We start from the raw sequence: 12708 nt of genomic DNA, 5'->3' as shown, positions 1-12708 counted from the left end.
AATCCCCAGGAAAAGGCCAATGAATGATTGAAGGTCTCTCTGCATCCTCAGTGGCGCCGAGGGGAGGCTCCCGGCCCCGCGCAGGGCGGCTGCGAGGCCTCGCGTCTCACTTGGCGATGGCTGAAAAGGAGAAGAAATCCTCCTGTGCTGGTAACTGCCACGAGCAAAGTGACTACTGGCTGCTCGAGAGCAAAGCCCGGAGCAGATGCTCTCGCTGCATTAAAAGAAAAGAATTCTCTCTCTCTCTCAAATAAAAGCAAACTCAGAGCTACAGACACCTCCTCGGGCAGCCCGGGGTGTGCACGGCGAAGGCTTGGCACCAGCAGTTCGTAAGGAGCCATCAGTTAGCAACAGAGCAGCTTAGCTTCAGGGCGAAATATTAACATTAAAAGTGTTGCATCCTTTGAAATGAAGCGTCTCAACAAGCCGCTGACCCCAGTCGAGTGGGGTTGGCAGAGCAGCCAAGGCGGCTTCGCCTGCGTACCCCAACCCCAGAGCCCCCAGCTCCACACTGGCTGTTTCGGGAGAGCACGGAGCAACGACGGCCCTTTCGCCTCCCCTGTCCCTGGAGCAGCCACTGAGCCGGGGCCCACTGGCCTCGCAGGAGTTCCTGTTAAAATGGACAGCCCTTCTTTGGCTCATCCTCACCTGTGGAAACGCGGTGGGGCATTAAAGGTGTATATTTAATTTGCAGTTATTTGCAAGAAAAGCATAGGCATCACCCAGCGGTGCTGGGGGTTGCCTGTGACCACGTGCAAGCCGGCAGTGTTCAACCTCCACCCATCTCCGCCGGGTGCAAATCCTCTCTGCACCCAGGACCAGCATCGCGTGACGCCACGCACCGCCGAAAACACGAGCATTTCCCACCTCAACCCCAGGAAAATAACTGATGTCGGGCAAGTTACGTTCAGAGATTAGATTTCTCTGGGGGTTTTCCACTTCTCACCTTCAATTAAAGCATATTATTTTCCTTATAATGTTTAATTATACAATATTGGAACGTATTATTATAATTAGCATCAGCCTGTAGTTAAATGGTCTCGACGTGCAAGGGCACCTGGGTGTCTTCAAGGGTCCTGCTCGCTTTCCCCAACAGCTCTGGCTATTCCTAAGGGCACCCTTTGCAATTCCGGCGGCAAAACCCATCATTTCTCATCAAACAAACCCAGCCTAAAGACATCGTGTTTTATTGACCAACTGCCCTCAAGCCGCCCGGCTTGTGACTGAGGATGACGAGGGCATCTCCGGGGCTCTGCGGGCGACGAAGGCTCCTGCCAGGTGGGCGAGAGGTGGGCGAGCACGCGAGGCGGCGGCCGAAGCCCTCCCCGCTCCTCCCATCCCCGGCTGGCATCGGGCCGGACTTTGCCTACTGTTTATGAATATTTTTATGAGCTATCGACTGGCAGTGACTCAGAGAGTTGCTTCTTTTCCTGACACGGTGGGTTGACGGCAAAGGCGAGTGGTGGCTGTGCTTAGTCACGCAGCCTCGGCAGCCCCCACCCGGCACCCCAAGGCTCGGGGGGACCCCCCCCCCGACACCGCTCCGCCGGGACTTGCACCCTACAGCAGCCCCCAAACCCAGCCCCTGCCCCGGCCGGAGCTGCTGGCCCAGCCAAAAACCCGCAGAGCCTTGCTGTTCCTCCCCGCCGCCTCCTCCCGCGATAGGGAACGTCCCCAGGGTTTGCTCGCAAGTAGGAGATTCTCCCCCTCGCCCCTTTCCTTGGCCTTATTTAATTTTATTTAATTGCCTCCACGCAGGTGACGGGGAGGCACCACGGGCCCCTCAAAGCCCGCGCTGAGCTCTGCACAGCGGTGGGTACCAGCACTGCCCACCCCGCAGCGGGAGTCCGGGCTCCCAAACAGGACGCCTTTAAGACTGAGGGATTATACGGAATTTAAAACCCAAACCCAACCTCCGCCCCCCCGGCCCCGAACAGGGAGCAAACAGCCAGGCTTCGTTTTCCTTGCTTGAAAGTACGCAGGGGTTTGGGGGTTTTTTTTGCTTTCTTAATTTTCCTGTTAAGCCCAAGGACGAGAGGTGCCAGCGCCAGCCCCCTCCAGCCCAGCCCCGCACGGTGCCAGCCCCACCAGCCCGGCAGAGAAAAAGGCCAAACTCCTTTTAAAGCACTTTTTTTTTTTTTTTTTTTCCTTTTTTTTATTGATTTCATTGAAAACAGAACAAGAAAATGATCAGAGCCAAAAGACTGCTCCTTTAAAACTGTCAAAAACATTAACAGAAAAAAAATAATAATAATAAACATGACGGCATTATGAATGTTCTAGAAGAGATGAACAAAAAAAACTGTTACTGCACTAATTACAGTATTTAAAGATATATGCAAAAAAAAAATTAAGATAATGACCTGCCCAGCCACCACACAAAAGGTGATGGCAAATTTATTCACACTACAATACTAACAATTTAAAAAAAGTTTTGTGTTTTTTTCCTGCATTTTTATACTAAAATCACTTTGTTCTTTTTATACAATTGATAGTTTATATTCACGTGGTGAGCAAAAATCACACCAGAATCAGCACCGTTTTGTTTTGTGGTTTCTTTTTGTTGTTGTTTTGGGTTTTTTTGTGGTTTTTTTGTGGTTTTTGTTTTTTTTTTCCTTTTTAACACTAGTCCCCAATGTTTCGGTAATGGTAAAAAATAAATCAGTTTATTGAAACCTCATAGCGTGTGGCTTAAAAATTAACCGGAGGTGCCCAGCATTGAGAAAAGTGATGGGAACAGACGAGCTGGTGGCATCTGGGATCTTCTCGCTGCGACATGTCCTGTCTGCTGTTCGCCCCACCCGGCGGACGCGAGTCGAGGTTCTCTATAATATATATATCATTCGCTTTATTTTTAAAAAAAGAAAAACTGATTTTCTTAAGAAGTTAGTGTCTTGTACAATCCCCTTCAACTTTCCCTCTCTAAAACGGCTAATGCGACGGGGCGAGGGAAATCCTTCCACGGATGAACCGAACACTGAGACAGTAACACGGCCAAGCGGCGCAGACGAGAGCTGGTTTGTAACGGAGAAAGCCCGGGAGGGAGCACGGTCTTAGGGGAAGCGTCTCTGGTCGGCTCGGGAGAGAGCCAGGGACCAAAGGGATTGTAAGGACTGTGGGTTTCTTCTCGTCAGAAGAGAAAAAGGCCGGTGGATTAGGTAACAAGGAGGGTATTTGTTAGAAACGCCCTCCAGCTCCTAGGGAAAGGCCCCACCGCAACGTCCTGCGAGATGTGGGAGAAATTCGTGATTTTAAAAAAAAAAAAAAAAAAACAAAAACAAAAAAACACCAACCAAAAAACCAAACAAACCAACAAAAACCAACCAGCAGAACCTGCCCCGAGGCTGTGCCAAGCAAACCCAAACGCCAGCACCTCCCTCTCCCTCCCCACTCCCCCCGGCTTTTAGAAAGAAAGTCCCATCAAGTATTCAAAGTTTATTACAAGTGAACTGGAGATGACTTGGCATGAGCGATCCATTCAATTAACAATAGTCAGAGGACGGGCGGCTCTCCCTTGGCTCTGACAACACTTAGCACATTAAGAGACGGAGGCCAGGACAGCTCGCATGGAAAAAAAATGCAACAGCCACCCCTCCACACGCAACTGTGAAAACCAGCAGCTTTCCAGGACTGGGGAGGGGAGAACAACATCACGGAGGTGGGATTTGCTTTTACTTATTCCTCAAGTAACAGTCGGTGGCACAGCCCTAAGTGTCACAAACCCTTGGCTTTCCTTGAGCGGGTTTTGTTTTTTTTTTTTTTTCTTTTTTTTTTTCTCTTTTAAATGGAAATTCAGACAGTATGCGAATCTATAGGGTTAAAACAAGTCAGTCTCTGGGGAGCGGAGCCTCAAAAGGGGCCGGCTGCTGTGGCAGAGCTGGTGTCGGGGAGCCCGTTTTCCTGCGTGTCCTGGGACGAGGTGCTCGCCTGCCGCTGGGCCAGCGCTGAGCTCGAGTGTTTGCACTTGGGTGAACCGCACTGACAGCTGAAGTATTTGCCTTTGATGTCCCAGAACCTGTCTCCGTAGTCAAAGCTGCAAGAGAGAGACAGAGATGGGGTCACTGCAAAGCAGAAGCATGCAGGAACAAAAGGGACCGTGCATCGGCACAAGACGCCGGGGTCGGCGGTCCTTAGTGCTGCCACACTTGGGGTTTTTTGCAAAGCTTCAGGGGATGGAGCGCGTTTGCGGGATCCCCGGGGGACCCTGGGGACACAGCCCGGAGAGCAAAGGGATGGAGTGAACCAGCTCGGGAGCAGCAGAACTTTTGTCCCTCTCCACCCGGTCCTTCCCCGAGCGAGGCGGCGGCTCCCTGTTGGAAAAGCAGCCCCGGGGACAGCACTCACCCGATTTCTTCTCCAGCTTCTATATGCCTCGTGCTGAAGAAGGCGATCCTGGGAAAGCGGAGGTCCTGATGCGACATGAAGACTCGCACCGGGATGAGGTTTGGCTCACAGAGGTGGTTTATAAAGCGGCTGATGTTGCCATAGAAACGGGCATCTATGCAGTACACCTCTCCATCCTAGAGGAGAAACATTGCATCTTCCATTAGATGAGGTTGGGTTTAGTATTATTACTGCTACTTGTTTAAATAAAACAAATGACCGAACTATTGGTCGTTCCACTAATACTCTGGAGAGCTTCAAGAAGAAGAACAACCGGGGCAGGACACCCACTGCAGGTTTAAAAGGACTAAACACACACACTTTGATATTCAACAGTACCCTGAAAATACAGTTTTCTGCACGGCACTCTGCCCCCACAAGCCCAAAGACCTTTTACAATGCTCCTGACACTGGCTGGCACATCAGTTCTCCTCAGCCCTGCTCTGCCAAAGCACCAGTTTGGCGTAGCGGGATTGATGTCTGGTGCAGACAGACACCTTATGGGTAAAAGCCACCGGATAGGGAAACAGGCATCTGTTCTGTCCTCTAATTGAACATGACAGCTAGGAAACACAAAGCCAGAGCCTTGAGAAAACACAGGTTTTTGCAGATAAAAGAGAAAGTGAGAACACAGAAATTCCCTTTCCAGAGAGCAGTAATATTTTGTTTTCCTTGAAAATAAAAGAACCCCCCCCAGGGCTTTTTTATTCCAGCAGAGAATGACTGTGCAAAGCAGAGACTTTAATTACAGAAGCTAATTTCAGTTGCAAAGAGGCCAAAAGCAAAAGGATCCATTAGCCGTGCTCAAACTCCCTTTTGGGCAAGCACCTTGCAATTGCTAATGGATGAACCGTGCCAGATCACACCGCCCGACTGGTGCAGGAGCCCAGGGAAGATGTCCCGAAGACTGGGGGAGGCGTCACTCCACATGGTCCCGTATCACACACAGTGTCACTGGCTCTGATTTCAATTTTAAGTAATTCCCATCACCCTCTCACTTTTATCCATGGAAATGCCACGGTTGGTGAGGACATCACCCACTACCACATCTAGTGACCGTCTGGAAAAAACTGAGCTCTCCACCATACAAGTCAAGACGTGTTTCTCGAGAAAGGAGCCTCAGCAGCATCCTCACTGTGAAGCTGCTGAGGAGGACAAGCCCCAAAGCAAACCGCTCCCCACCTTGCTACGAGGGTACCAGGAACGTAAGAGTCACACGGTGGCAAGTAGAGAGGAAGAGGAGAAACCATGAACCTGCTCTGGGGCGAGATGAGTCTCCTCAAGAGTGGGAAGGCACCAGGGTTTCTTGGAAGAGAGGAAGCCCAAAGAAAGCCCCTCCTGCCTGCAGGCAGGCAGGGGTCACACAGAGGCAGCAGCGTGCAGCCCCGACCGCTGCCTCTCCTCGATGGAGCACAGCAGGGCCACGCACGTGAGCAAGGACTGCAGAGGATGGGCCTGCGCGTGGGAAAGGAGTGGCTTAACACAAACAGAAAGCAACCACAGCAGCTAAAACTCAACCTCGTCTTTCCCAGAAATAGCCTGTTTTTTCCAGCTCTCCAATAGAGAGACAAGCAAACTATTCCTTTAACCAGTGGAAGCCCAGAGAGCATCTGTCGTGCTGTGTCTCCCTCCCTGGAAACCCAGCAATGGCGGTTAAGTTTTGGCTGTTCGATGTTCGTCCCCTTTCAGACACGGGACGGGATGTGACTGCAGGACCCGGCACGCTGAACGATTCACCATGCACGTGGCCTTGAGTGACAACTCAAGGTACAGGGACATCAGAAGTGACGTCCTCACCACTCTCTTTCACTACAGCACAAGCCCATCCAAGCCACTCCTTCAAGACACACCAGGACCCCAAGGCTGTCCCCTCCCAGGGTTGGGGTTCACACCCTTAATAATTTCCCATCACTCAGGAGGCCACAGGACCCGGCTGGCTCTGCCCTGCCCTCCTCCACCCATCCCAAAGGGCTTCTTTTAACAATCACTCGATGACTTGGGTGCCTGGTTTTCTACAGATGCACCACTTTGAAGATACCATGAAAAGAGATGACGTGCTTGCACCTGTACTTAGGTCTCCCTCCTTGCTTCACTGAAGGCTTGGTAAGAGCAAACGCAGAGGTTCTCCCTCAAGGCAGCCAGCCGGGGGCTAACCTAAAGGCAAGGCAAGGCCCAGGCAGGCTCTTGCTCATAAATGCACAAAGTCCCTGCTGCTTTTCAACTTCTTAATAACAGTTTGACCTCCCTGTTTTCAGACTGACTACAAGACTCATTACTTGATCTTTTTTTCAGTTGTTGAATGTGTGTCACTTTAAAAAAAGAAAAAAAAAGGGGCAAAAAAATAAAACAAAGCTTCTTTGTCACTAGCTGATGACAGAAACAAGACAGACACCGTTTTACAGCTTTCCTTGGAAGCCACCCCACTTCTCTGAGTCCCCAGCTCACCTTTCTCCTCTTCTCCTTTCCCAAGGAAAGTCTGAAGTGATGGCCTTGCTTAAAAGCTTTAGATCGCACTTTTCAAAGCAAGGTTTCTGCTCTGAGACAGCCTTCCGCAGAGCAGCGCGGGGTAACTACCAGAAGAACAAGCCTCAATCCCTGCCAGGGTATCTGATGGATGCCTTTATAAGTGAATGGGGGGTTTTTTCAGTCTTTCAGCTCATTTTTTTATGAGGAACTTACGGAGCTGCCAATCAACACAGTTGCAAGCCTGCATATATACACCTGAGTATCAAAAATTGAACAACTGAACTCAGTATGCCCAAACGGTTTTGACAGAAGAGCATCTTGCATCAAAACTGGCGTGGGCAGCACGTACCGCGGTGGCCCAGGGCTGCTGGGCTCGGTTACCATTTTAACAAACCCTAAGCCTTAACCTCAACCACTCTATATTTTGACTAAAATGCAGCCAGGATGTGGTCCTCCTCTTTGCAGGCTTTCAGATTGTGCCGTACATCAAGATGGAGACAAATATTCTCCTTGCTCTTTTGGAGAGGCAAGACCTTGGGTTTGTCTCGTTAGATACCTTCAGATACAGTACCTTGTTGTCAAGGTCGAAGAGGTAGGAGTCCTCTTCACGGACATCTGCCTCGGAATCAGATATCAGCTCACCAACATACCTGCAGACAAACAGGAAAGGCAGAAATAAGATGCTCATGCAATCACAAGCTTGAGTTTAAACACCTCTTTCTGGGAAGAGGGAAAGAAAGGGATACAGCCCAGCCACAGATGGCAACCTGCAGCCTTAGCAGTGCAGGTCATCTCAGAGCCACCCGGGCAAACTCAGCTTTGCCAACTTACAGCAGCTAAAATCTGGCTCCAAACTCCACCTTTTCAGGGCAACACTTTTAGTATTAAAAATGAAGTCTTACTTCCAACAAAATTTACTTTTTCCCCGAGGACTATGTTTCCTTTTGCAAATCTCTTTGTTGACCAAGATCAACACATTAATCCCATTCTCCTTATGTTCACGGTCAGACTCATGTCTTGGCTCTCCTATACACCACTGCAATGCTTGTGCTGTTTACATCCCAAAGAAAAATGTTTGTGTCTGTCCTTCCTGTATTTTCCAGGGTATTTTGACCAATTACATATGCTACATACCTTAAAAAGTTTTGTTTTAAAAGTCTTAGGTCTAACCTAACCTGGCAGGATCCCTGGAAGGATCTAAGTTTCTTTCTCAATCCCTCTCAAACCAGAATAAATCAGAGCTGTGATCCAAGTAACAACCACCTTGTTGTAAAACCTGGTGCAAAGCAGATTACAACCAGGTCCTCCAAGCACCGTGAAGCACGTGCTGCTTGGCCTGGCCTGCTGAGAAGGACTAAATACACACACCACCTTTCACACCCCAGACAGATGCTGGTTTTGATGCAAACCCCCTTGTTGCAGGAATCCCCGCTGCACTGGTGTTCCCCCATTTGTCTCCCCGTCTCCATCTTAAATGGTTTTAGACTGCCCAGGTTCAACATTTCCTGCCCTGACCTGCTTGCAACCAAAGAAAGAGACACAACAGGAGAGGTACTGAGCAAGAGGGAGGAGACGAGAAAGAAGCAACAGCGCAGTAGATTCTGGTATGTAAGTCTTCCAAGCCTTTAACACAATGCTAATTAATTATAAGCAAAGGATTCACAATACAAATAAATATTCTTCGCAGCATCAACAGAGACTTCCATCAGCAGCAGCCATTATCACAGCATTCCTCTGCAGCTCTCAAGGCATTTTCGAAGTGTTAACCAACCGTATCCATTTCCCCCTGTGGCTCAAGGAATCATTTAACTCCAGGGCTGGGGAAGAGGAGAACCACGAAACATTAATCTGGAGAGGACCCACGCACGCTGTGACAAGGGATCATTTGGCTGCAGTTCTCAAATCGGAGTGATCTGGCCAAGTCGCTCTGCCAGAGCAGGAGGCTGCCGCCGCAGGTGATCCTCCTGTTTGCCCCCACCGCATCTCGTTATTTATTAAGCGCTCCCGTAAGGCTGCAGCATTACTGGAAATCACACGCTCGTTGGTGACCTAAAGCAATAGGAAGATGATGGCCAGAGAGGGAGAGAAATTGCTGTAACACGGCACAGTAGCCAGCAGCAGCTGAGAAACAGCTGAATAATGCTGCACGGAGAGGCACTCTGCTCAGGGACAGCCACTTCAGGTTTACAACTCAGTGAAACAAAAAAACCCACAATCTAATTAAAAATTGTTGTTTCGACGTTCCTTTAAAGACTATTCTTGTAACTCATTTCCTTTCCAGAGCTGCTTACCAATACAAATGGTTCCCTAATTTCCCAGGTCCAAAGTTATGGAAGGATGTGCAAGAGGTACATTTTCCTACCCAAAAAAATAGCAGGGAGCATCAGCCCCTTCATTTAAAAGCTCCCGAAGTCAAGCCAGCATCTTTCTTCTCAGCAAGATGTTCAGCACGCCGATGGCAAGTAACTACATCTCAGAGCTTTACACTGCCACTCATCACCGCAAGATCAGAATGCACTCCATGCAAAAATCAGGACAAGAAGAAGTCCTTAGCACAGGCTCCAGCATTTTCCACGGGGTGTGGGAGACGGGATGCCTGGGGCTTCTCTGGCTGAAGGTGTGGCTAAAATACCTGGCTCGATGCAGATGGTATCTATTAGAGCATCATTGTTTTGTACAGAAATGAAATATTTGGAAACCACCGAAAGAACAGACCAGATCCTCACAAACCTCTGGCTTCTGCATCCCACTAATTCAAAGCCTCTCCAATAAAAGCCCTTAACCAGCTGTGCCATTTCCAGAATGAGCAGTTACACCAACTGACAACCAAGCATGAACAGAGCAGACTCAAAACAACCCACAGCAACGTCAGCACAGGGGGAGCAACAGCAACTTCTGAGCAGTGACAAATTCGGAGGCCAGGGAGAAACCTGCACATGAGCACGCTCCTGAGCATCTGTGAGTGGCAGAGCCTAAAAACTCCGTGAGAGCCCAGCGAGGCAGGGAGGATGACACTGCTGCATCTCCCCTCGCTAAGCTGCTGCTTCCAGGACGGCGCTGAAGGTACTGGAGGCCGTTAGTAGGAGGGTCTGGAGCAGCTGAAGGGTCTGGAGCAGCTGGGGTCTGGGGAGCCCTGGAGACAACGGTGGGAGGGCTGGCTGGCCACCGTGCTGGCAGAGCCACACTCCCAGCTGCCAAACTGCTCTGAGCTCTGCTAAACGCTCCCTGCAGAAGCTGCTGCGGGCTGCCAGAGGGACAGTCTGCAAGCAGAAACGGAAAGGGAAACCATTTTTGGAGTGATTACAGAGAAAAGTTGAAAGATATCTGAAGTACGGAGCGGGCTGAAAAGCAGTATGTGTGTAAGAAAGGCATTTACACACAGAAACAGTCAGTACCAGCAGAGTCTTGCAAAATAAAAGCACTGTGAGAACTATTCCAGATCTGGCCCCCATGCAGGCATACGTGAAAAATTACGAAATAAAAGTCATCCTTACACCAATACAATTATCATCCTTCCAAAGCAGAGTAATAACCGCTGTACAAAGCGACTACCCACTCAGGGCTCTAATCCAGACGTTTAATGCAAAATACTCTTCCACAAGAGCCGATCCCGGGAGCTGCTGTGTGCAAGCAGCCCCCGAGCACTGCCTGCACCGAGGCTTCTTTGCCAGAGGTGAGGAAAAGAAGAAACCAAGTCTATAGGTTGCCCATAAAGAATCACAGGAAGGACATCAGTGCAGCTGGCTTGAGGAGGAGAGAAGGACTGGAGTTGGTGAGTTGAGTAAATAACGTGTGTGTGAGAGTGATGGAGACAAGGAGGAATGTGCATGGGCAAGACATAAATTAGCTCAGCTTTTTAGTATGCAGCTCATTTAGATAATGAAGGAGATAATGCCTACCACTGAAACAGTGTCAGCAGCTCCTGGCAAGGGTGGAGGGAAGAGTTAAGCACGGTTCTGGTATCTGCACCCCATCAGCTCTGATGTGCTCTACAACGCGCCTGTCTGTGTTAATTACACTGTTGCGCAGGGCTGCCCCGTTTCCTTGGGCTGCCTGTTCACCACTGCTTATTCCTCTTGCGTGTTAGCATTCCATTAGGATTTGCCAAAAGTCAGTGCCTTTTTTTCTTTGGGAGCAGTTCACACAGAGGCTCTGGCTCATCTCTGGGCGCTGAACCAGGACACGGGGACCTTTGGTACTTAACAGGAAGCCCCACCTGAAGACAGACTTGAGACGCTCCCCACAAACAGCAGAGTTTTAAGCTTTACCTCTGAAAAAACATTTTATCGTCTGGCAGCTCCTAACATGGAAGAAATACTTGGCCAATTCACTGCGGATTTTTCTTTTCCTTCCTTTTTTTTTTTTTTTTTAAATTCTGCAATAATCTTCCTCAATCCCCCGCCCCAATTCTATAAAACATCAATAACTAGTTCTAAAAAACCCTAGCACCTATTTCCATGAAGGGCATGAGTCCAGCCTTATTTAGGAGGTCTTAACTCGCTGTAGTATTGCAATGAAGAAAACATTTTCCAAAATATTTAATAAAGTACATATACCACTTTAAAGCCTAAAATCCACAGGGTTCGATGGCAGTTTTTTCACTTGACATAAATCTGAGCATTTTTGTTCTTAAGTAATTTATTGAATCAGGGCCGAAACATGTGCTTAACGCCAAGTGCTTTACTGTTTTGCTGAATCAGACTAAAGCCAGAGCTGTGACACTGGAAAACCTCTTGAGAGGTCAGTATTGAAACAGAAAAAGATCCGGTATAAAAAAGTTTTTCCTAATTGCCTTGGCCTTAAGTGTCCCACATCCACGGTGAACATGTGAGTTGAGCACATTTACAGCATAACCCAAGTGCATTTTTCCCCCATCGCTTGTGTTTCAGAGGGGTAAGAGAGCTGAGCACAGACCCCAGCAAGACGGAGTTGGGTGGAGAAAGCTCCACGCTGTGAGGAAAAGGACAAACAGAGCAGGAAACGGAGTCAGGAAACCTCTGACTGAGGGCAAGCAGCTCGGCTCGATGCCAATTTGATTTGCGTGAAAACCTCTCCTTGAAGAGGAGCAAGCCATCCTGGCCCTCTGGAAGCGATGCGTTTGCGGGAGCTAATAAAAGCTGAGTAACTTACTCGCACACAAAGGTTCCCAGTGGAATATCTTGCATTGTTCGCACACCCCAGCCCATCTTTTGTGTCCGATAAAGCTGCAATCGAGTCCTGGAAAAGAGGAAACGAAACCACGTTAACGGCAGCACTCCACAGAAAGACAACGAATTTTCATAGAGAAATGAGCAAAAAAACCAGCAACCTTTCATCAGCACAAACTCAAAGATGACTTCAATATTCACCCCCCCCAGTTCTCACGCTGGGTACGCTCCACTCCCACTGCTGCTCTGAGCGTGCGGGCAGATGCTCGGATGGGAACAGCCTGGGGACAAGGGACGGGCGCCCAGCAGCACCTGGTGAGGTGCACACCTAGGGACTGGACATGTTCAGGACTGGGGAAGAGGGTACGGGACTGGATGCTCTGTGTGGTCACGCCGTTGATGATTTACATGTAGAACACTAGAATCCCACCACCGGCATTTGTTTTCCCTTCCATGCACACACCCGGCACTCGGGGGAAGGCAGGGAAGGTGGAAGGGGACTTAAGGCAGCGTAGCTCTGCAGGGAGGCGTGCTGCAGGGGGAAGGCAGGGAGCTTACGGTGAATTAAGAACACCTTGAGCTAAGTGCTTTGATCCCTTTGCCCTCTGCTGAGGCCGGTGCATTTAGCAACTCCATCATATCCAGCTCCCTGGCTGAAAGACAAGGAAGAAACGCTGCAACTTGAAACTTCTTGGTGTAATAGCTGCTCTGT

At 49.4% G+C, this 12708-nt stretch overlaps 1 protein-coding gene across 13 annotated transcripts in view; it reads right to left on the bottom strand.

Annotated features, from left to right (window-relative positions):
* Positions 1-2488: 2488 nt before the first annotated feature.
* Positions 2489-12708, bottom strand: part of EHMT1 (euchromatic histone lysine methyltransferase 1) — a 124942-nt gene continuing 114722 nt past the window's right edge. For all 13 annotated transcript variants that reach the window (XM_076355804.1, XM_076355795.1, XM_076355800.1 and 10 more), the window contains 4 exons: positions 11980-12066; positions 7421-7499; positions 4345-4520; positions 2489-4033 (listed from right to left, as the gene is read on the bottom strand). In XM_076355804.1, coding sequence (XP_076211919.1) covers positions 3850-4033; positions 4345-4520; positions 7421-7499; positions 11980-12066 — 526 coding nt within the window. In that variant the 3' untranslated portion in view covers positions 2489-3849. The remainder of the gene's footprint in view (positions 4034-4344; positions 4521-7420; positions 7500-11979; positions 12067-12708) is intronic.

The sequence above is a fragment of the Aptenodytes patagonicus genome, chromosome 18, assembly GCF_965638725.1.
Source record: "Aptenodytes patagonicus chromosome 18, bAptPat1.pri.cur, whole genome shotgun sequence".
Lineage (NCBI taxonomy): Eukaryota > Metazoa > Chordata > Aves > Sphenisciformes > Spheniscidae > Aptenodytes > Aptenodytes patagonicus.
This window is presented reverse-complemented; position numbering and strand designations above follow the sequence as displayed.